We start from the raw sequence: 25,949 nt of genomic DNA on the forward strand, positions 1-25,949 counted from the left end.
TGCCTATTTGGATAAGGCCTTTAATAAGCTGTTCTATACACAAAATGATATACTGCAACTTATAAAGTGAAAAAGGTAAAATAAATATGATAAAACATTTTAAAATGAAGACTGACAAAATGTTGGCAAGCACCACAAGGATGTTTTTATCATTAATTTAGAAATGCAACTCAATGTTATATTTTTTAGTTTCAAATGGGTATCTCTCTACCTGATATGTCAATCCTCAAATATCACCAAATTTTTTTTTTAAGTTTTTTTCTTAAATTTTCATATATGAAGAAAAGTTATAGAGTATAGTCTCAAGCTTATGTGGCTTTATGACTGCTTTCAACAATTACTGGTATCTTAAAAAAAAAAAAATCTTCGTATTAATGTACGGTTTGTCCAAGTAATAGACCGAGGACAGCCACAAATCGAGCACCCTCAAAACAATACATAACTGAAAAATGTAATGCCACAAATCAACTTATTTCCTTTAAAACTTCACTAAGTAATTTCAAGGAGTACAACAAAATATTAAAAGATCCCAGCGTTCATACTAAGAATCAGGCAGTCTTCTTTGATTTTTTCTTCTCTGCTTCTTCCTTTTCCTTTTCTATTGCAGTTACTTGTAACTCAATTTCTTTGGCACTAAACATCTGAAAAGAAGAAAATTTTAAAAACAAGTTGTAACTATACCAATAATTTCTAAATATATACAGTATGAGGCCGGCCCGGTGGCTCAGGCTGTTAGAGCTCCATGCTCCTAACTCCGAAGGCTGCCGGTTCGATTCCCACATGGGCCAGTGTGCTCTTAACCACAAGGTTGCCAGTTCAATTCCTTGAGTCCCGCAAGGGATGGTGGGCAGCGCCCCCTGCAACTAAGATTGAACACGGCACCTTGAGCTGAGCTGCCGCTGAGCTCCTGGATGGCTCAGTTGGTTGGGCGCATCCCCTCAACCACAAGGTTGCCGGTTTGACTCCTGCAAGGGATGATGGGCTGTGCCCCCTGCAACTAGCAACAGCAATTGGACCTAGAGCTGAGCTGCGCCCTCCACAACTAAGATTGAAAGGACAACAACTTGACTTGGAAAAAAGTCCTGGAAGTACACACTGTTCCCCAATAAAGTCCTGTTCCCCTTCCCCAATAAAATCTTTAAAAATATATGTATTTACAGTACGAAAGTACCCTATTCTATCTTACAAATTTCTATTTATAACTTTATATTTTATAAGTTCAAATATATAATTAAATGTTTCAAAAGTTCAAAAGCAACATACTTGTAACAATTATGAACAAACACAGAACTCTGACATTTCCACTATCATTGTGCTAAAAATGAAAGCAGTGCAAAATGTGACATTGCATTACATATACTATATAAGCATATAACTCTGAAAACATTTAAATGCAAGGCTTATTCAGTTAATGAGCAAATACACTCTCCCTACTTCCACCTCACTGTGTGATTCTCTGATAGGATATATTTTATCAACTCATAGACTAGCCAAAAGTTAGGGAAAAGATAATTTGCACTGCTTTATTTACAACTTCCTCACTAAGTACAAAGTCAAAAGAGTTACTTTATTTAAATCAAAGATGGGAGCAATTGCTCAAGATCATACTGTTAAACACACGGATCTGTAGAATTTAATCGAGATCTATCCAGCTCTAAAGCATGTGCTCTAATTTGCCACACAGCCTATCCTGAAATAGCATACGAAAGGATAGTATAACTTTGCTGCTAGGACACGTACCACCCAACACTCATAAGTAAAAACAGATATATAACTGGGTGTGTGTGTCTGTGTGTATGTCTATCTGGGTGTGTATATATGCATGTGATGGGGCTGGAGAGCTGACTGTGGCCTCAGTGGTGGTCTGTGTCCTTGTGTTGGCACATCTGTCCCTGGGCCCTTGGCAGCAGTGGTGACAACTCAGCCCAGTTCCAATCTCCATACTCTGTGCTCAGCATCCTATTTATTTATGTGGGGTCATGTAGGGGAAGACCATATTGCCTTGCCTCCATTTCTCTTATTTATTAAAAATTTGCTGCTGTCCTATCTATCATGTCCCCATCTATCGGTTAACTAATAAACTGTGGGAATGTGGTACCAAAAGAACAAGGACAGCAACAACAAACCCTCCTCCAAAACAAAATTCCCACTGCTCCACACAGCACTGATTTCAACACTACTTCCCTTTGAAATACTTTCCTTCAAACCAAAGAAAAGGTACATGTAAAATAATCCTTCTTTGCACACTTTTCATATAGTTTCCCATGCTTTATGAGCTTTTATCCATTTTCAGCTAAAGAGAGCCAGTTGGCAAACTACACTGTAAAGTTCTACCTAATAAACAACAGTGAACCACATTTCAAATACTCTTTAGCCAGAGTCCTCTTTCATAATATTTGGAACAGTTTATCACAGTGTTCTGAACAATTTACTTTGTGGTCCAGCAGTTTTAATCCATAGTGTCTGATAAAAGATATAGAAATAATAACATTAGAATTGCTGCAAAGAATATGGAAAGTTTATCATACTGGATATTAAAATTTAAGTCTTTTATTTTTATAAATTTTATTGGGGAACAGTGTGTTTCTCCAGGGCCCATCAGCTCCAAGTCATTGTCCGTCAATCTAGTTGTAGAAGGCACAGCTCAGCTCCAAGTCCAGTTGCCGTTTTGAATCTTAGTTGCAGGGGGCACAGCCCACCATCCCTTGTGGGAATTGAACCGGCAACATTGTTGTTGAGAGCTCGCGCTCTAACCAACTGAGCCATCCAGTCACCCAAAATTTAAATCTTAACAGAGGCTCGAAGCACTTTTAAGTGAAAAGTGGAAAAAATAGATAAAAAGCAGTAGGCAATCAAGAATGGGTGGAGGTTTTTTTGACATAATGAAGGATAACATTATGTTAGGAGCTGGGAGAGCCAACAGTTATATAAATGGCAGCTGGGTGACATTAGCTGGAAGCATATCTTGATTTCAGAAGATCTAAAAATACAGGAAGAGTAACTGCTCTCCATATGGTGCAAGGAATGAATCTCCATAGGGAATACGCTACTATACTGAACTGACTGAGCAGGGATTCCTACTTGCAAGAACATATACTAAATGGGGTAGGTCTATATATACATCTCAGCAACTCTAGGTCTTCACAAAGGGCTAGGAACAGGTAACTGCTTGCAATAAGCACATACAAATTAATTAATATTAGGCTACAGAAACAAAACAGAAGTTGTCATATTGTCAATGGATGTTAAGGATGTTTAAGGCTTAAAATAAAGACTCACAGTTGTCAACATTGTAACTTTTGTCAAAATATTTTAAACTACAGATATTTTTTTTTCTTATTTGGTTAATTACTTGCCTTCAAAGGTTGGTTTCTTCTTATTATAGCAAGTTCAATGTTTTTTCCACCAGACTGGACGATCTAATTAGAAAAAATACAGTATTAAAATTATTTCAGTAAATTCTGTGTTTTAAATAAGCAATTGAATGGGGGGGGGGAACCACAATGCGTTTCTGAATATGCTTTATTAGATCACTTACTTCTAGCAAAGCTCTTATTGCTAATTTGATAGCTTCATTGTCATTTGCTATAGCATCTTCTGTGTAATTCTTTTCCAGAAATTCTCGGACAGTTTTAGCACTTCGGCCAATTGCATTTGCCTTGAAAAATAGAAGATAACTATTAATATCACCTGACTATGAAGGAATTTGTGGTTACTTAAGTGAAGTTTAAAGGTTTATAGTTTACTCCAGTATTTCTTAGTATAAATACTAAATGAAAATGGTAGGTTTGAAAACTTAGCCAAAATTTCAGCAGCTCATTTGGTTACTATAAGAATAATCTGTAGTAATGGCATGACTTGTTTTCAAATATACCAATGCTTTATCCTTGCCAGTGCTTTATTTTGCTTGAATGGCTCCAAAGTACTTGACAGTTAGAAGATACTGAAAAGTTGAGACTACAAAAGACATGGAGATGAAAGGAGGTATAATTTGCAACATGGTGAAAAAGGAAGGAAGAAAAGAGAAAAATAAGAAACAACAATGTGCATGCCATGGTGATGCAGACACGTTTGTTGTGGGGACTGTGCACTAACCACAAGAAACAACATTTCACAGACAGCTAAATTGGCATTTACGAGCAAGGCTCCTGGCTTCCGGTTCAAGATGATGGAAAAAGACGATTCTGAGCTCACCTCCTCTCACTGACACCAAAACTACAATTACGTACAGAACAGCTACCTCTGAGAATGACCTGAATACTAGAGAACAGGTTTTCTACAACTAAGGATATATATAAAAAAAATACATATTGAGATGGGTAGGAGGGGCAGAGACTCAATCTAGTCAGGACCATCCCTACCCCCCAAACCCATGTGGTGACCCACAAGTGGGAGGGCTATCACAAGCTCGGAGGTCCCCCTTTGAAGAGCGACGGGTCCGAGCCCCAATCTTGGGGTACGTGCACTGGGAAGAGGACTCCTATAACATTTATCCAAAGAAGGCATGCAGATAGCGAACAGACTCATGAAAAGGTGCTCAACTTCCTAATTATCAGGGAAATGCAGGTAAAAACCACAATGATATCACCTCATACCTGTCAGAATGACTATCATCAAAAAGACAAGAAACTAGTGTTGGCGAGGATGTGGGGAAAAGGGAACCCTTGTGCACTGCTGATGGGATTGTAAATTGGTGCAGCCACTATGGAAAATAGTACAGAGGTTCCTCAAAAAATTAAAACAGAATTACTACACAATTCAGCAACTCCAGTTCTGGGCATTTAGCCTAAGAAAACAAAAAAACTAATTCAAAAAGATATATACACCCTTACATTCATTGCAGCACTATTTACAATAGCCATGATATGGAAGCAACCTAGGTTTCCACTGATAGATGAATGGATAAAGAAGATGTACATACAATGGAATATTACTCAGCCATGAAAAGAATGAAATCTTACCATTTGTGACAACATGGATGGACCAAGAGGGTATTATGCTAACTGAAATAAGTCAGAAATACTGTATAATTTCACTTATATATAATGAAATAAGTCAGAAATATGTATAATTTCACAGAAATACTGTGTCATTTCACATATATGTGGAGTCTAAACTAAACAATGAACAAACAAAACAAACAGACTCATAGATACAGAGAACAAACTGATAGTTGCCAGAGGGCTGGGCCGTGAGTAGATTGGACAAAAAAAGTGAAGTGGATTAAGAAGTTCAAACATATAGTTAAAACAAGTAAGTCATGGGATGCAATGTACAGCATAGGAATGAATAGTCAATAATACTGCAGTAACTTGGTATAGTGACAGATGGTTACCAGACTTTTCATGGTGATCACTTCATAAGGCATACAAATGTCAAATCACTATATTATAGACCTGAAACTAATATAATATTGTGTATCAACTATAATTAAAAAGAGCTTCACATTCCAGGAAAAAAGAACATTAACGTGAAGAGGAAAGCCGTTTACATGAATACTGTAGGTCTGTGCATCATTTTCTTGGCACTTAGATTTAAGTATACTAATTATTAATTCATTATCTTCTTTGATTCTATAAGCAAGAAGGGCTTCTTCTGTTCCAGTCCCCATTCTTTTGTGTGTTCTTTAGAGTTTTTTCATCAAATGAAGAAAAAGGCAAACAAACTTCCCCGGCTGCATGGCTACAGGTAGTATACAGCCTGTTCTTTCAGGTTTCTGCTCAAGTACTCCTCTTCCCTGACTACCCTCCATAAAATCGCACCTCCTCCCACTCCCCCTCCTCATCACCCTTATCTGACTTTTTCTCTAGAGTAGAACTTCTGAAATTTTAATGTATGTAAAAAATATGTGGGGATCTTGTTAAAATAGAGATTCTGATTCAGAAGGCCTGGTAGGACCTGGCATTTCTAGAAAGCTCTCACGTGTGCTTCATGCTGCTGGTTCCTGACCCACACCTTGAGTGGCACGTGTTAGTATCACAGTCTAACATATTACGTATTTACTTGTCTTCCTATCACCTCTAGAATGTAAGTTCTCTGAGAGTAGACTGTGTTTTAGCCACTGCTATTCTCTACATAGAATAGTGCCTAGTACATATTTAGAGCTGAATACCATTGTTGAATGAACGAATCTTATACAGTATTGCCAATCTTAAAAACAAAAACAAAAACCTACCTTGAACCCATATTCTCCTCTAGCTACTGTTTCATTTTTGCGCTTCCCTTTATAGCTAAACTTTATTTTTTCTTTTAAGATTTTATTGGGGAAGGGGAACAGGACTTTATTGGGGAACAGGAACAGGACTTTATTGGAGAACAGTGTGTATTTCCAGGACTTTTTATTGGAGAACAGTGGTGTGTTTTTCCCAGGACTCAACAGCTCCATCCAAGTCACGTTGTCCTTTCAATCTTAGTTGTGGAGCTTGCAGCTCAGCTCTAGGTCCAGTTGCTGTTGTTAGTTGCAGGAGGCACAGCCCACCATCCCTTGCAGGAGTGGAACTGGCAACCTTGTGGTTGAGAGGACGTGCTCCAACCAACTGAGCCATCTGGCAACCCGGGAGCTGAGCGGCAGCTCATTGACTTCATTCTAGTTGTGGAGGGCGCAGCTCACTGGCCCATGTCTGAATCGAACCGGCAGCCCCGTTGCCCAGAGCTCCCGCTCTACCCAACTGAGCCTCCTGTCCACCCTGCTAAACTTCTTAAAGGAACTAGCTTCACATCCTTCCTTACTGTTCTTTTCCTCAATTTTCTATTTTGAACATTTTCAAACATATAAAAGTTGAGAGTACAATGAACAACTAACTACATATGTTTTTACCTAGATACATGAATTGTTAACATTTTGAGATATTAGTTACACCTCTCTCCATTTACTTATCTACACACACGCATGCTTTTTTTAATGCTGAAGTTGAAGATAACATAACATTTCATCCCTAAATACTTCACCATCTATCCCCTAAAACAAAGAAGTTCTTTTATTTAACATTGTAATTACCACACCCAATAAATTTAAGACTGATACAATACTGTTATCAATTATACACTTTTAAATATCTCTGGTTGTTCCTAAAATGTCCTTGTGACTGTTTTTCCCCAATCCAGGATCTAATGAAAGACCATGGATTACATTTGTCTTTTTAGTCTCCTTTAAACTAGAAAAGTCTCCCTTTATTTTGTCTTTCAATGAACATTTTTAAAGTGTAGAATGTTCCACTGTCGGGATTTATCTGATAATTCCCTTTTGATCAGATTAAGGTTAAATCCAATGGCAAGAATACTACAAAGGTGATGTTGTTTCTTTCCCATTACATCACATGAGGCACATAATGGCTGAGTTTGTTGGTTATGGTGGGATCCACCAGATCTCTCCACTGAAAAGGTACCTTTTTTCTTTTGTAATTACTAAGTAATATGTGGGACCATGTGACTATCCTTTTCCCCAGCTATCTTTTACTGATGGTCTTAGTGTGCCTTGATGTTTCTTGTTCTCCCAAATCTCTTTTAAAGCTACTTCAATCAGGCTCTCATTACCATCACTCTATCCAAGCCGCTTGTCAAAGTCACTAATGACGTGCATTTTGTCAGATCCAATTGTTTCATAGTCCTCTTCTTACTTGACCCATCACTGGCACTGATTCAGCTAATCAACTCTTCTTAGAATATTATTCTCATTTGGGATCTGGGACAATGCTCTCTGGGTTCTCCTTTACACACTATGCTGGATCCTTCCCCACCTTTCACTGGTCCAATGCCCCTGATCTAAATCAAGTCTTGCCTGAATTATTACTAGCCACAGCCTCCTAACTTGTTTGCCTGCTTCTACCCTGCCCTATCCTACAATCTATTCTCAAAACAGCAGCCAGAGAGATACTTTAAAAATATAAATCAGATATAACACTAATATGCAAAAACCTCAAAAGACTTTCTACATCATTCTATATAATAACCCAAGTCCTATCGACAGCCTTCAGACCCTACAAGATCTATCCCCCTCCTGCCTGTTACTTCACCCCTTACCATTATCTTTCTTGATTTGCTGTTGCACAGTCATATGCTCCTGCACAGAGATCTAGCTCTAATAGCCTCCTTGATATTTCGTAAGTACGGGACATACTGCTGCCTTGGGATATTGCCCTTATTATTTCCTCTGTTTGGAATACCAGAGAAGTTACTACTTGGCTGGCTTCTTCATTTTCTTCAGGCCTCTGTTCAAATGTCACCTTTTCAAAGGTGCTTTCCCTGACCACCTTATTTACCAGTCACTCTTTATCCTCCTAACCTTGTACTCCACCCCTGACTTCACACCACCTGTATGTAGCCTGTTGAGTTCACCTCTATATCCCCAGAACCTAGAAGAGTACTTGCTGTGTAGTAGGAATTCAATTATTCATAGACTGAATATTTGTTAAATGATGGACTGTTTATATATTTTATTTCATAACTTATGATGGTGACATGAATTATCTTTGGGAATCCTGCACTATAATATACCTTTCTGCAAAGATATCATCAACTCACAAGCTTACCGCTCTGGTACTCAATTCCTTCTTCATTTCTGGCCACTTAGGATTTTCTGTGTTTCTTATGAGTTCAGCTATGCATTACAAAAAATCTTAATGATCATTCTAGCATTCTAGGTGTTTGTAGCAGGATAATTTTTAGTTATTGTAATGTGCCAAACCCTAGAACCTGTTACTCAAAGTAAAAAATATTTTCTGCAATGTGAAAATGTGTAAAGAAGAAAAAAAATATTTCAAAAAGGTAACCCTTATCACAATTGATCCAGACACTGCCAAACTACAAGGCATCCTACCAGGCTGACAAAGTTTGTTGGACTCTTCTGTCATGGAAGGGGCAGTATGCCTTCACTGAAAGAGAATCTTACTCTGGATTTGAATTTCCCTTCCATATACCAAATGTTTCTGTCAGCGCACTATCTGTGGACATGCTGAATGCTTTTTTTTTCACCATCATGGCATCCTACAAAACATTTCTGGTGACTATGGAACTGATAGTGAGGAAATACGAGAAGGCTTATGCCCACAGGATTCACTGGTCTTATCACGTTCTCTATTACCCTGAAGTAGCCAGCCTGACGGTAATATGGACCAGCCTACTGAAGACTCAGGAATAGCACCAGCTGGGTGACATCTTATGGGGCTAGGTTTCTGTTCTACAAGATCCTGTGTGTGCCCTGAAACAGGAAGCAGTAACTAATTTCTCCCATAGTCTAAAATCTAGGATTCAAGGAATGCTGTCTCATTAATACCCTTAATGGCCCACTAATAAAATTTTTGCTTGTCACAACTAGTTTATTAGTTTAAAGGTCATAGTTCCCGAGGTGGTGGAGAGGAGGGAGAAAAGGCAATGTTCTAACAGGGGATATAACAATAATTTCACTGAACTAGAAGCTGAGGGTGCCAGTTGGTCATTTGCAAGTCTTCATACCCTTGAACCAGTAGGGTAGTATAATTTATTCTGATTAGCAAGGGAAATAAAGTTACTATTATACAATGGGATCAGGGAGATGTCTAGAACTCAAGGGATTTTCTGGAGCTCTCTCTTAGTATTCCCATATGAAAAGAAAAAGTTAATGGAAGACACTATTAATCCATTAAAGCAGGATCACTAATGGCCCAGATCTTAAAGAAAAAAAAAAATGTTTGTATCATGTGCCAGCTAAAGAACACCAACAAACCAGAGTGCTAGTATCAGCTATTCTATTATCATTTCTACAACAGGTCACGTGGCTGCAGCTTATATTTTCACCTTCCTATTTCTACTTTCCATTTCACAAGTCCTCTATCTGCATCTTGTAAGACTATAACCTAGCACTGCAAAGTACTGTCACCACATGGTACCACAGCTGTGTCCTCAATAGCCCATTATGCCATTTTATCAGGCAACTTGACATAGTAGGTCAGAGAAAAAAACAGAACACACCAAAAAAAAACAAACAACAAAAAAACTATTTCACAGTTAAAGTGCTACAGTCTCCCCAAAACAGAAATAAAACTGGAAGATTTTATTTTACCTTTCAAGACTGGATATCAGAATTTATATAACACGTATAGAGAACCATTTGACCTAAGGGAGGTAGCATGATGTAGTGGAAAGAACACTGGACAAATAGGCAGAAGACCCTGAGTTCAAATTCCAGTTTTGCTACCAACTAGAGGTATGAACATAAATAAATAAATAAATAAATAAATAAATAAATAAATAATCATATAGCTCCTGAGTCTCACCACATACGTAAAATAAAAAAATTTCTAAATGTTTTGTTATAGGTAATTTTTTAAAAGCTTTACAATATTTCCTTCAACTGAAATTTTACAAAGGAGTGCAATATGTAAAATTAATAAGATAATGATAATGGAGTGTATGTGTGCGTGCCCCACCTCCACCACATGGCCTTATGACACCACAGCAGAGAGCATAGTTTCAGACCTAGATGTTAAATGAAATCCCCAACAATTTAAAAACTTCATAATTTTCATAATCAATTGACTTTGAAATAAAAAAACACTTCTCTGTGTGACCCTACAGAGAAACCAAATTAAAATGGAAATTTATGTAAACTTGGAAATTTTATGTTGTAAAATGGAAATGAAGGGTAATAATGTAATGATTAATGCAATCAGAAGATGGCAGACTTCAAAATATTTAGAGGAAGAGTGTAATAAATTTTTTTTTGTTTAGGGCATAGATTTGGAGGCACAAGAAATCTAGAACATATAAAAGATTTCTAGTTGGCAGAAAAAAGTCTGGTATTTGCAGCAAGTAAATTCATAGCTTGTGATTACCAATTAAGATTGTCCAGGTAGTTTAACAGAAGATGTGTAGCTAACACAAGTATTCAGATCTCTGTGATAAGAATATAATCCACTGTTTTACTGGCTTGATTAATTGGTTCATAAAATAGTATCTTATGAGTATGGTCAGCTCAAATCAAATCCTTTACTTCATAAAGATCAAGGAAGTATTTCCCAATTAGTTTGGCTTTCAATAATAGTAAAATAAACTCTTCATAAAATTATTTTAAAGCCTAAGTATTTAAACTTCTAATAAAGCCAAAATCATTTATGTTAGATTCTGTGATGTAGTCTTACTCTTATTCAAGTATATGAGAATATACAAAAATTCACTTCTGGAAACTGCCCCTAGCTTCCCTAGGTCCTAGACTTTTGTATTAGATTTGAGTTCACTGTTAAACCAAGTTAGTAGTTGGGTACTGAAACAAGAATGATGACTTATCCAAAAAACTCACTATCTCCCAGGAATTATGTGGAGATAATTACAATGTACTGACACTTAAGAATAAATTCATAGTTTGGTGTGCTCTGACTCTCCTAGAATAGAGGATGTATTAAAGATTTCAGTATGGGATTTAAAAGCTCATTTAATTCTTTATCAAAAGCAGAAAGACTTCTACATACTTCTACTCAAAAGCACCTATATGATGCAGTACTAATTTGGAAGAATGAACAATGAATAAAAAATGGATATTTCTCTTACTTGGTCATTTATATACACTTAGGTTTGTCCTATCTTTCCAATTGTAAGGAAAAGACCTGTGATCAATAAACCAGTGTTTCTCTATCCATCAAAAACCATAACTGCTGACCAGCTAAATGGTTACATAAAGTTTCTACCACGATAAATATTACAATGTAACATAATTTTTTGTCATGTCTTTGAAAACAATAAAAGCATTTATAGTAAATATATTTATTCGTCTTCTCTTACTATATTAAAAAATTCATGGCTCACCTTCCAAGCATGATAAGTACCAGAGGGATCAGTCTGATATAACCTTGGGATACCATCATCATCAAAACCTACAATTAAGGCAGAAATACCAAAAGGTCTTCGTCCATTGCTTTGAGTGTATTTCTGAAAAATAAAATGTTTTCATAACTACTTTCTGTATAAGGCCATAGAAAGGATAACACTATTCCTTATCAAGCAACAAATTCTAATACTAAATAAAGTATTCTTGCCAAAATAATCTTCTTTATTGATTCTTACACTGTATAGGTTTAAGATCCTCTTCCTGACTTTCTGGACTAACCTCAAATCCATGATGAAATTTTTAAGGAATTAATGTACACAGTCTATAAAATAAAATAATAAATTTGCTTATATATATGGTCTTAAAACTGTTTTCTTGTTGCTTTATGTACATTTTGGTAACATAACTAAATTGCAACTTCTTGAATACAGCAGAGAACTGTATAATGTCACACAATTTTGGTTCCCAGGAAAGCAGACTTCAGAGAACTGTGCTTTGGAAGCACTCCTTGGTTTACTTTGGGAGACACTACAATTGTTACTATTACTATCAAGTATTCTTACTTGATACTATTATTATCAAGTATATCCTGTTCACTATATACTAAGTTATCTCTACATAAAACCCAACTAAGACGGTCTGTCAGGTCTAAAACAAGGAAACCCTTGTTTCTCTTGAAGAAAAAGCAAGATTTTTCCTCAGAGACAACAGAGCACTGAAAACCAAATTGTATCTCATTTTATTTCAGTGCCAGGAACTTCCTGAATTTGTGCTCCAGGGAGTGGAATTCAACTAATTCTGAGACTGGTACTCCTAGAAGTTGTGCAAAGAGGCAATCCTGATAGAAACCTCAAGACCACATTTGTAGGCAGCTTCAGGAACTGTATGTAACTTTATGGCTTGAAATAGCTTTATACTAGTTTTCTTCCTGGGCTTGTCTATGTATCCTATTTTTTATTGTTACATTTTATTGTATATGTATTTTTATAAGCCACTTCAAATTATGAATGCCAATAACTGGGCTATACAAACATAAGTAAACTCTTAAAAAATAGGATTTATGTCTTAATTTCCCTGTGTATCTTAATGTTCCTATATTGCACCAAAGTATGAAGTAGATGCTTTGTAAGTATACATTAGAAGAGCAACCATTTTACTTGATTTGCTTAATCAACCATTTTTTTCAATGAAAAGGTAATACATACACAGGGATAAAATAATTTAGAAATACCAAAGGTGTTCCTAAAGCATATCTCTTTCATCCCAGAACCAGTATCCTGCCCAGTGGCAACTTCACTATTATAGATTTAAAATGTATATTTCTATAAATGTGCTATGCATAACCTATATATTTCCAGAAGAAAAACTAAAAACCACAATTGGGAACCTTGTGTACACAATGCATTACACCGTTCTTTTTGATGTATACCTTTATAACCTCTAGGAAAATCAAAGCAAATGAAGTAAAACAATATAAAAATATTGGACGTCCCTGCAACATTAAGTAAAATTTTTAAATAGGGCAATTTTTAATAAGTATATAATTTAAAACTTTATTATCTAGAATATATGGTCTATTAAAAAATCTCTACATGGACAAATGGTAAAAATCCATGCCAGAAAGTGTTCTAAATATTTCAAATGTACTATTATCATTTAATCCAACTCAACAAAATTGGTATTACTGTAATGCTCATTTCATAAACAAGAAAATTTGAGGTGAAACAGGCTAAATAGTTTGCTCAAAACACTAACTAGGAAGTAGCAAAGCCAAGATTCAAACCCCCAAATTCTGGCTCCTGGGGGCACATTCTTAACTAGAGTACCTGTCAAAAGGAAAAATAGTTTATGCTAGGAGAAATGAAAATAACAAACCAACGTGGAAAAAAATCGACTTCACTACTAATTATAAAATAGTACACAGCACTATGTTATACCTATGTGCTAAATAAAAGAAAAATGAAAAACCCACTGCTGCTGATCCTTCAAGGGTACATTTATGCATTGTTGGTTGCACAATAAAAATTGGTTCAATCTTTTTAGAAAGTAATTTAGTTACATATAACAAGAGTCTTGAAACCAATTATAATATCTAATCTAGCAATCCCATGCTGAAAATCAATTTAACAATGTATTTCAAAAAAGAAAAATAAGACCTGGGACTAAGACAATGTTATCAAAGTAGCAAATTGAAAGCCAGCAAGTGAGAGAGAACACAAGAAACTGGAAACAACCTAAATAATTACCAGATAGCAACTAGAAACAGTATGACATGCATAACTCAGAGATATTGCAGGTTGGGTTCCAGACTTCCACAATAAAGAGAATATCACAAGGAATTTAGTAGACTTAGTAGACTAAGTGATTGAAGTGACTGTAGTATTTCCATGATTGGACCTATAATGATAAAGGAGAAAACTGGAAGAAATCTGTTGGAATGTTGGCTTACCTGCTTTAAGGTTGCTATGAAGCGAGTTATATATTCTACAGTGACTGGGTCCTCAACTGTAAGCTTATAACTCTGGCACTCCACACGGGCTCTGTTTATCACTACTCTAGCATCAGCAGTCAGTCCTATAAAAGTAGTTGATACATTACAAAAAAGAATGACTTTTTCCCTTGTCGAAAGGGCTTTAGCTACCATAGAATCTTTCTTACAAATTTCTTCAGGATTTAATTTGATGCATTCGTATTTCCTTTAAAAAAAAAAAAGCCTTAAAGAATGATGGTTAAGCATTAATGTTAAGTAAATTATTTCCCAAAGAGTAAAATGGTTTAAGTCACAGTAGCTGGGCTGGTACAATCTCTGTAGTCATTATTTTTTAAACTTTTTTTGGGGAAGATATTAATGGCAGACTGTTCAAAGGTTGATGGTCTATCCTGATTAAAAAACCAATATACTTATTACCTAAACTGGATTTCTTACAAAAACAATGAATATCACTTAATTATCTAACACATATCTATTGAATTCAAATTTCATTGAGTGTAACTATAACATCACTTCTCAGCTTTTTGTCTAGGTTATGAGTTTGAAAATTAAGAATGTTAAAAAAGAAACAGAAAACACTGCATCTTACTTTTGTCATACCAAAACATCATGTAATTAATCCTGAACACTTCTTTTTTATTTTTTCCCCCTTCTTCCACCTCCTCCACCCCAACTCTGGTTCAAGCTGTTGTTTCTCAGTCTAGTTGTGTAGGACACAGCTCCCAGGCCCATGCTAGTATTATGAGCCTTGTGCTCCCCCTGGCTGAGGCAGTCGGTCGCCAGTCATCGGCAGCTTTCACCGGCTGCCGGCCGCTCATGATGGCTGCCGGCCACTCACGGCTGCACACGGTAGCCCATGCAGGCCACCGGCCACTCATGGCAGCACACGGTAGCCCATGGCAGCACACAGCACCCATGGAAGCTCATGCTGGCTGTCGGCCATTCACACTGGCTACCAACCACTCACACTGGCCACTGGCCGCTCACAGCGACACACAGTAGCCCAAGGCAGCACTCAGCAGCAGCCTGAGGCAGTTCACGCCAACCTCCGGCTGTTCAGGGCAGCCCAGCTCCAGGGACAGCTGTTGTTCACAATCTTAGCTGTAGAGAGCACAGCTCACTGGCCCATGTGGGAATCGAACCAGCAACCTCGGCATTAGGAGCATGGCACTCCAACCACCTGAGCCACCAGGCCGGCCCTATATGGAAATAAATGTGTTTCTATTAAAAAAAAAAAAAAGAAAACAACTAAAAACATAAACAGATGCAATGATTGTAAACATTTCTATTAAAGACTTCATTGGCATTTGATCTTCCCATTGTCATTTTGTTTCTTTCCTCATTCTCTAAATACCACATTGCCCAAAATATTCATTCACAAAGTCTCTCAAACAGCTGTTTCTCATATAACAATCAGTCTTTTGCAGTCACAAACTCTTACTCCCCTTCCACGTCTTTTAAAATCATGTTTCTACAAACCTGGAAGAATTGCCAGTCCTTGAAGATGGTTAATAGTAGTCAACAACGAAGAACCCGTTAGAATATGCCACTGTTAAGAATCACCTTAACATTCATGGGTAGGGTGCGAAATACAATCAGATAGTTAAAGGAAGAGAAACTGATTCTCTTCTTTGCAAATGTTATCTGAGAGAAAAAATGGGAGGAGACTGATTTAGACTATTCTGCGAATTAAAAGTTTCACTCAATTAGAAAATATCAGAAAGGAGATTTCTAAGTATTTCCCCTTTAGAATGTAAATATAATTCAAAACTGCAAAATATAAAAGTATCATACTTAGAAAGTAGTAGAAGAACTGATTCAAACAAGAAAATTAGTGATAAATTTGCCAAATTACATGAGTAGCATAAGTCTGTGTATGTCTCTATTTTTAACATAAGTAGCAATTATACTAATCAAAACTAAATGAGTAGGAAAAAGAGAACAAATTCTATTTAAAGAGCATTGAAAATTTCAATTTCACTGTTTATAAATAAGCAATTACAGAAATGAGTCCTCAGTCTAGTGCTTTTATAACTGTACCACAACTCTACCTTGAAAATGCTATCATAATGTAAAATTTCTGCTATTAAACAGAATTCCACATGCTACATGAAATATATATTTTTTTAATTCTTTGTATTTTTCCTAAGGGCTGTTTTCCAAATGTTAAAAGCACAATATAACAACATCAACAAAAGAATATGAGTTTTTTCAAAACAGAACTGTATTTCTTTCTGATATGTACTCATTGTAAAATATTCCATCAGAGGGAATAAGAAATATCATATAATTCCACAATATATAAACAGAACTGTTACCATACATATTCTTTTGTGACCTATTTTTAATATGTATGTCAATACATACAGATCCTACCACCTCCTTTTTTAACTGTCACTAAATAATAGTGATGATGATGTAGTAGTAAGAGTAGTTAGTGGTAACAGTAATATTTGTTAAATACGTATCCCAGACATTGTTCTAGAGGCTTCCTCTTTATTAACTCAATCCTTGTAGCAAATCAATAAGGTAGATACTATCATTAACCCCATGTTACAGATGACTACACTGAGGCAAGGAATTGCCCAGTCACAGGTATAGTGGATAATGGAGTCTGTCTTAGAACCCAGTTGGTATGATTCCAGAGCCTGTGCTTTTAAGCAACTGCATGGATATAACATGATTTATTATACCAATTCCCCAATAATAGACATTTAGGTATTTTCCAATTTCAAAATCAATTAATATGTAAGGAGAATATTAGTAAATATCTTACTCTGCTAAAAAGTTATATACATTTTTAAATTATTTTTACATTAAAGTCTGATAGGTATATGTATCAGAAGTTACAGCATTCCATCATTTATATTAAGATGACTCCTTTAAAAAAATTTTATTGTAGTAAAATATATGTAACATAAAATTTACCATTTTAACCATTTTTAAGTGTTCAAGGCAGTGGAATTAAGTACATTTATATGGCTGGACAATCATCATCATCCATCTCTAGGACTTCTTTATTTTCCCAAACTGAAACTTTGAATACATGAAACAATAACTTCCCATTTCCTCCACCCCCAACACACCTCTTGAACCATTTTTTCTGCCTCTATGAATCTGATTACTCTAGGTAGCTTATATAGTAACTGTCCTATTGTGACTGTATTTCACTTTGAATGTATTCAAACTGGACATTCTTGACTTATTCTTGATCTTAGAAGAAAAGCTTTTAGGTTTTCATCATTGACTATGATGTTTACTGTGGTTTTTCACATATGACCTTTATCATCTCAAGGTCGTTTTCTTCTACTCCTACTCTGTTGAATGTTTTTATCAGAAGAGGGTGTAGAATTTTGTCAAATTCTTTTTCTACATCAGTTGAAATGATCATGTAGCTTTTCCTTTCATTCTGGTAATGTGGTATATTACAGTGATTGATTTTAATATTTTGAACTATCCTTGCACTCCAGGAATAAAATTCCTTAGTCATAGTGTATAATCCCTTTAATACTGCTGAATTTGGTTTCCTAGTATTTTGTTAAGATTTTTACTTCAATATTTATAAGGGATATTGGACTGTAGTTCTTTTCTTGTAGTGTCTTTGTCTAGTTTTGGTATCAAAGTAATACTGACTTCATAGAATAAGTTTGGAAGTGTTCCTTCCTCTTTAATTTTTTGGAAGCATTTGAGAAGGATTGGTATTAATTCTTCTTTAAATGTTTGGTAGAATTCACCAGTGAAAACATCTGGTCTGGACATTTTCCCTATTGAGAGGTTTTTGATTATTGATTCACTTTTATTACACATCTGTTGATATTTTCTATTTTTTTCTTGAGTAACTTCAAGTAATTTGTATATTTCAAGGAATTTGTCCACTTCTTCTAGGTTATCTCATTTGTTGGTGTATGATTGTTCATAGTACTCTCATAATCCTTTTTATTTCTGTAAAATCAGTAGTAGTGTCCCCTTGTTCTTTTTTGTCTTTATTAAATTTATTGGGGTGATATTAGTAAAATTATATAGGTTTCAAGTGCACATTTCTATATACATCATCTATATAACACATTGTGTGTTCACCACCCAGAGTCAGTTCTCCTTTCATCACCATATATTTGACCTCTTTACCCTCTTCTACAACCCCACCTCCCCCACTTACCCCTTTGTAACCACTAAACTGTTGTCTGTGTCTATTGTTTTTTGTTTCTTTGTCTTGTTCATTTCTTGCCTTCGGTTGTATATGCCAAATATGAGTGAAGTCATAATGTTCTCAACTATTTATTTCTGACTTATTTCCCTTAGCATGATAATCTCAAGATCCATCCATGTTGTCACAAATGGCAGTATTTCATCTTTTCTTATGCCCAAGTAATATTCCATTGTATGTATGTAATTGTATATATGTACCACATCTTCTTTATCCAGTCATCTATAGAAGAACACTTTTGTTGTTTCCATGTCTTCACCACTGTGAATAGTGCTACAATGAACATAGGGGTACAAGTATCTTTATGGATAAATGTTTCAGAATTTTGGGGTAGATACCCAGAAGAAAAGGATTGCTGGGTCGTATGGTAATTCTATTCCCAATATTTTTAGGAACCTCCATACTGTTTTCCACAGTGTTTGTACCAATTTACATTCCCATCAGCAGTATATGAGGGTCCGTTTTTCTCCACAGCCTCTCACACACTCGTTATTACTTATCTTGTGGATAACAGCCATTCTAACAGGTGTGTGGTGGTTTTGATTCGCACTTCTCTAATAGATAGTGAAGTTGAGCATTTTTTCATGTATCTGTTGGCCATTTGTATGTGTTCTTGGGAGAAGTATCTGTTCAAGTCTTCTACCCACTTTTTAATTCAAATGCTTGTTTTTTGTTATAGAGTTGTAAATAGCATCCCCTTTTTCATTTCTGATTTTAGTTGAGTCTTCTTTCATTCTTAGTCCATCTGACTAACAGTTTGTCAATTTTGTTGATCTTTTCAAAAACACCAAATCTTGAGTTTGTTAATTTTTTTTCTGTACTGTTTTTCTATTGTCTATTTATATATCTCAGCTCTAATCTTTATTATCTCCTTCCTTCTGCCAGCTTTGGGGTTAGTTTGTTCCTCTTTTTCTAGTTTTTAAGATGTAAAGTTAAGTTGTTGAATTGAAATATATTTTAATATGTGTTTTCAGCTATATATTTTCCTCTCAGCACTGCTTTTGCTGTATCTCATATGTTTTGTATTTGTGTTTTAATTTTCATTTGTCTCAAGATATGTCCTAATCTCTCTTGTGATGTTTTTCTTTGACTCATGGTTTTTTAAAGAGGATTGTTTAATTTCCACATATTTGTGGATTTTTCAGTTTTCCTTCTGCTGTTGATTTCCAGTTTTATTCCATTTTAACTAGAAATGATACTTTGTATGATTTCAAGCTTTTAAACTTCATTAAGATTTGTTCTGTGACAAGATAATTCCTTTTTTAAGACATTAAGAGAAAGATTATTTTTTGCTTAATAAGGTTTTTAAACTTCAATATAAAATTCTGATGGAAAAAACATGGTTAGAAAATGAACAACAACAAAAAAACACCATAAGAAACATGTCTTGTTTGCTATACAGACGCAAATAAGCACATGAAAATATGTTCAACATCATTAGCCATGAGGCAAATGCAAATTAAACCCACAACAAGATTTCATTATATACCTATGCAAATCTCTAAAATAGAAAATAGTAACAACACTAAATGCTGCTGAAGACGCAGAGAAAATGAATTGTTCATATACCGCTAATGGGAATGTAAAACACTACCAAAGCTCTGGAAAACAACTTGGCAGTTTTTTATATAACAAAGCATGAATTATCATATGACCCAGCAATTGTACTCTTGAGCATTAATCCCAGAACAATGAAAACCTATGTTCACACAAAAACCTGCACATGAAAATTCACACTAACTATATTTGTAGTAGGTAAAAACTGGAAATAATCCCAAACTAGAAATAATCCAAATATTCTTCAATGAGTGAGTTAACCATGTGTGGTACATCCATACCATGAAATCCTATTCAGCAACAAAAAACAACAGACTATTGATATATTCAACTGTATTTGGATTAACTGCAAGGGAATTATGCTGAATGAAAAAAAAAGCCAGTATGAAAGGTTATACACCATAAGATTCTATTCATATAGCAATCTCAAAATGACAAAATTATAGAGATGGAGAAGAGAACAGATTAATGATTGCCAGAGGTTAGAGATGAGGAGGAGGAATAGCATGGATAGCCTTGTGTTAATGTAAGAATTGTGTATCTTGATTATGGTGATGGCTACATGAATCTTCACATGTGATAAATCTAATAAAACCACACACACACACACACACACACACACACACACACACAGAGACACATGCGCGCAAATGAGTGCATGTAATGGCTACATGAATCTTCACATGTGATAAATCTAATAAAACTACACACACACACACACACACACGTGTGCAAATGAGTGCATGTAAAACTGGTGAAATCTGAATAAATTCTGTGGCTTGTAACAATGTCAATTTACTGGTTTTTGAAGATGTTACCATTGAGGGAAAATGGGTAAAGGGGACTACGCTGTGTTTTCTTGTAATTTTCCGATATCTACAATTATTTCAAAATAAAAAGAGTTTAAAAAGAAAACAGCTACCTAAAGTTATAATTAAGGTAATGTAATATATACCTTCTAACATTTATATTTTATCAAAGCTAACTATCAGAAATCCTGGTTTAGAGTTGTGATTTTCTAGAAAAAATAGGGTATGTTGTTTGTGTTTAATAATGCCATATATTGTGTATACATATAGACAACAGCTGTAGTATGGCCAAATGTGTTACCCTACCACACTAAAGATACTCTGTATCATTACTGTAGGTCTATAAGTACCTGCAAAAGCCATGCAGACATGGTCATCAAGGGCACAAATTTTCCTCACAGTTCTTTCATCTTGAAGCTTGGCAACAGATTTTTTTTCTACCCCGAGTACAACTATATCAGTACCTCGAATTCCAACCTGTCAAGTCATTTAAAAACATAATTAGTTGTCAGTGTTAACATTAAATCAAGTTATTCGAACACATGACTTACAGGAAAAGGCTTTTTTTTTTTTTTTTTTTTTTTTTTTGGCTTTTTCTTAAACATTCAATAAAGATGAAAAATCAGACTTCTAAGAAAATAACTGCACAGATCCAGGCATACTGAAAGTCCATTCCCCAAACTCAAAACAAAGAAGACATATGGGTAGAATATTCCACAAATGCTTAAACTGCGTAAGTGTCCTAATCTCATACAATACACCTGAAGATTTGCTATCTAAATATAGAATAATTTTAATCAAAATGAACAAAGATGCTGGGAATCCGTGTGGATTCCTTACAGAATGGGCAGTACCAGTACTTGTAGTAGTAGAAATAGTATGGAAAGTTAAGTAGATAACATTCTGAAATCTCTCCCAGGTTATCTCACAGTTTGGAGGGGTAGGGATTGGGGGTCATAAGCAGTCAAGAGAAAGACCAAATACCCTCACCCTAGATCACTGATAAACAAAGCCTCAATTCAAATAGGAATATAACAAGAAGAAATCATTGCTGTTCCTCCCTTCAGCCCTTCCCTTGGGAAGGAAGTGGAAAAGAGTCCAAAGAATAATGTACAGGGTAATAGTTCTCAAACAGGGACTTCTGGGGAAACATGGCTGTATTCTCAGGGGTGCAAGAGTAATCCATGAGAACTTGAATTCTATATTACAATGGTAATCTAAGTATATTCATATTGGTATTTGTGTTTATGATTGCCTTGTGACCAAGTGTTTCATATAACGTAACTATGCAAAAAGGTGTGTTCTGAATTAGCATTCTTGAACTAAAGACTACAGAACAGATTAAATATAGAACTAGGCCTGAGATTACATCTTTCAATTTAAAAAAATACACAATTACACATGATCTTAACCAAAAGACTGAGAAACGATAAAAACACAATTTAATCAAGGCGTTTGCTCTAATTGTTCCCTCACTTCATTCAAGTCTGTCAGTTTAATCCAACAGGCCTTCCCTAACCATCCTGTCACAAATCAGCAACCCTCCCTCCACACCCCACCCTCATCTGATAGACACATGTTGAACCTCATACCCTATAGGGAACATGCCTTCTTATCAAGCCATAGGACATCATAACAATGAACATATATTAGGACTTGAAGAAAATCTCAATATTTTCCCCAAATTGAAATAAATCAAACAAATTGATCACAAGACTACACACTAATTATTATAACTTTCACCTAAACAATTTTCAACTTTATAAAGAAGTTAAAACTGCCAACAGGTTGGGTCAGGGTGCCTCTGTACAGGCGCCCTCACAACCTGGGAGTTGTGTGCAGAGCTGCCTTTTGGAGGGTTGAATTACAGGCAGAGGCTCATCCCATTCCAGAGATGGTGGAGTAGGGAGGGAGGAGAGAAGGAGGAAAAGAAAGTAGGAGGGAGTCAGGAGGGAGGTGCAGATTTGCATGACTGCCCTCAGTGGGAGGCGAGGCAATGCAAGCCAAGCATGCTCCCTTGTAAATCCCTGGGGCCTGGCAGCCCCCGAAATAACTCTCCACCTTAATCCCTGACCCCCTTGCCCACAGCCCCCATAGGCTACTGCTCTCTTCCTCTTACTTCAACCACCCCACCCTATTATCTTTGTGGATGACCCAAATTCAAAGCATTTTGTATATATAAATCTTTTCTTTTCAAAAATAAAACAAAACAAAAAACACCTGCCAACACATACTATCTAGAACATGTTTATAATGAAAATCCTGATATCAAAGTCTTTTGGATATGGACGAAATTTTGCTCAGAAGAAAATTCATAATTTCATATTATAACATCAAACAAAATATTAAAAGTTCATTCAAGAAGTTCAAAAAGGAGTAAAAATATTTAAGCTAAGCTTAAAGGTAAATTAAGCTAAGCTTAAAGGGAAAAGAGCAGAAATTAATAATTAGGGAGAAAACAAAAAAAAACTGATAAATAATAACAGGATAGGTTTTTAAAGAAATAATTTTAAAAGATGTCTCAATTAACTTAGCCAAAAGGCAGAAAAAGTAAATGAAATATATACATGTGTGAAAAATAATTTAAAAATTATAACCCTAAGTTAATAAATTTGAAAACCTGACTGAAAGGATGACAGAATAGAAAAATTAAAAACTGCCCCTACAGACTCAAAAAAGGAAAGAAAATTCAGTCTCACCAACAAACATGGGATAATTTCAGAAAAGAACAATCCCTCAAAAGCACGTGTCAGGCCTAGAAGGTTCCTGAATAAATTCTTTCTAATCTTCTGTTATGGGTAATTCCTGTGCTAGTTAAAGTATTCTATGGTATAAGTCAAAATGGAAATGTTCCTAACTCTTTTTAGGAAAGCTGTGTAACAATGTTAAAATCTGGCAAACATAATACTTTCTAAATAAAAATACCAATGATTTGCACTTAGCAAAGCTGATGCTAAAAATTCAATAGCATCAAACTCCAGAGTTATGGAAAAATAATATACCACAAACAAGTATGGTTTATTCCAGAAATTTTAGGACCATCAATAAAAGCAACTATTTTAATATAAATGTTATATGGATAGCGGAGATCTGTTATTTTTGGCCTTCTGTCAACCATAGCACTTCAATCATTCTTGGAGAAATACTGAGTCTTTGGGGAGGGGGGCGGATATAATGTAACCCAGTCTAGCCAAACCATAAATCCTTAAAGTTTTACAGGAAGTGTTTGAAAGACAGGATAATTCTTTCTGCTGTACATAGAGCTGGGAGCCTGGAGCCTAGGGCTCCTTAGGAGCCCCCACGTAGAGAGGTCTTGTCTGAGAGTGAAAGTAATAGGGAGAGAAAGCAAGGGATGGGAAGGGAGAGGAAGGGAGAGAGAGAAAGAAACATCAGTTCTACTGTGGTCATTTAAGACCCTAGTAGCCATTGAACTGAGCCTAAAAGCAAGGTTTACTACCCCTGCTCCCTTTGGGTACTTGATTCAATAGATTCACGTTTTTGCTTAAATTATTGTGAGTTGGATATCTGATGTTTGCAACTTAAATAGTCCTAACTAAAACAATTCAATAGTAAAAATTAAAAGTAAATGAAAAAAGCTACAAAGGCATTTGATAAAATTCAATATCCACAACCTAATTTAAAAACAACACTAGGAAAGCAGGAAGAACATTCCACAGCTTGTTAAAAGTATCACAAACCAGTAACCAGAATAATCTCAGAAAATAAATCACCATCCCCTCACCTGTTTAAGCCAAAAAACCCACTTGTCATTGTCTACAACTCCCTCTCCCACACCCCACTCATTTCCAAGCAATTACCAAGTGCCTTTCCATTTTACCTGCAAAAGCTATCTACGTCTCCTATCACCTCTCCAGTATAGGCAACCGTCATTCCTTGCCTGCATAACCTAGTAAGTTTTCCAGTTTCTAATCCTGCTCCCCACCTCTGCACACCCCTCCTCCCCCTCCTCACTCCCCCAGCTGCACTCCCGTCTAGTCTCCACAAAGCAACCATGGTAAGCACTTAAAAACATCAGTAGGGTCAGATTGCTCCACTTGAATATCCTTCCATGACATTCTACTGTACGTAGAAATTTTTTTTTCAATCTCCTTAGTCTTGTCTACAAAGCTGCGCGTGATCTGGCCGCTGCCTACTCTCCAATAATATGTCATTGTAGTTAACCAAGCAGCAGCCACACTACCTTCTTTCAAGACATTCTCAAACACAAGTCAGTTTCTCTCCTCCAAGCATTCACACGTGATATTCCCTTGCCTGGAACAGTTCTCTTATTTCAGGTCTCAATTTAAATCTCCCCTCCAGCAGTCCTTCTCTATTATTCTCTAAACAACCTGTTACATTCTTGCAATTTATTTATTTATTTACTTATTCATTTTAGTTATCTCTCTAAAGAGTAAATTCTATGACAGCAAGGAAACAATCAGGACATTTAGAAAGTGGGACACTCCACCAAACAATTAACCCAGTCTCTTCAAGAAGTCAAAGGCAGGAGAAAAAGAGGGGATGCTGCTCCAGGGTAAAACCGAGATACCTAACAGCGAAGCGCGATGCATGGGCTTTAGATTCAGACTAAAACAAAATAACTATAAAAAGATATTTTGTGAGCAATAAGGAAAATTAGAATGTAGACTATTACAAAATATTAAGGAATTTTGTTAATTTCATTTGGAGTAATAATGGTTTTAAGAAACATCTTTATTTTTTAGAGATGCATACTGAAATATTTACAGATGAAATGTCATGTTACCTGGGTATGAAACAAATGGGATTTATTTTAAAGTACTCCATTGAAAAATGAATTTCAACCTAAACCTAATACCAAAATTAACTCAAAATGAATCGTGGACTTAAATGTAAAACTATAAACTTTTAGAAAAAAGAAAACAGGAAAAAAAAAAATGGGGATCTACACGGAGTTCTCAGACTCGGCATGAACCATAACAGGAAAAATTGTTAAACTAGATCTCATCAGAACTTCAAACTTTCGCTCTGTGAGAGTCCATATGAAGAGTATGAAAAGACAAGCTACAGACTGGGAGAAAATATATGCAAACCACACACCTGACGAAGGAC

General features: G+C 35.7%; 1 protein-coding gene across 1 annotated transcript in view; it reads right to left on the bottom strand.

The window, feature by feature from the left end:
• Positions 1 to 548: 548 nt before the first annotated feature.
• The window catches only part of PSMA8 (proteasome 20S subunit alpha 8), a 32,190-nt gene continuing 6,789 nt past the window's right edge, over positions 549 to 25,949 (bottom strand). Inside the window, exons 2-7 of the mRNA XM_019741177.2 lie at positions 21,209 to 21,335; positions 14,247 to 14,371; positions 11,776 to 11,898; positions 3,539 to 3,658; positions 3,357 to 3,419; positions 549 to 641 (exon numbers count right to left, since the gene is read on the bottom strand). Coding sequence (XP_019596736.1) covers positions 549 to 641; positions 3,357 to 3,419; positions 3,539 to 3,658; positions 11,776 to 11,898; positions 14,247 to 14,371; positions 21,209 to 21,335 — 651 coding nt within the window. The remainder of the gene's footprint in view (positions 642 to 3,356; positions 3,420 to 3,538; positions 3,659 to 11,775; positions 11,899 to 14,246; positions 14,372 to 21,208; positions 21,336 to 25,949) is intronic.

This window comes from Rhinolophus sinicus, linkage group LG09 (assembly GCF_036562045.2).
Source record: "Rhinolophus sinicus isolate RSC01 linkage group LG09, ASM3656204v1, whole genome shotgun sequence".
NCBI lineage: Eukaryota > Metazoa > Chordata > Mammalia > Chiroptera > Rhinolophidae > Rhinolophus > Rhinolophus sinicus.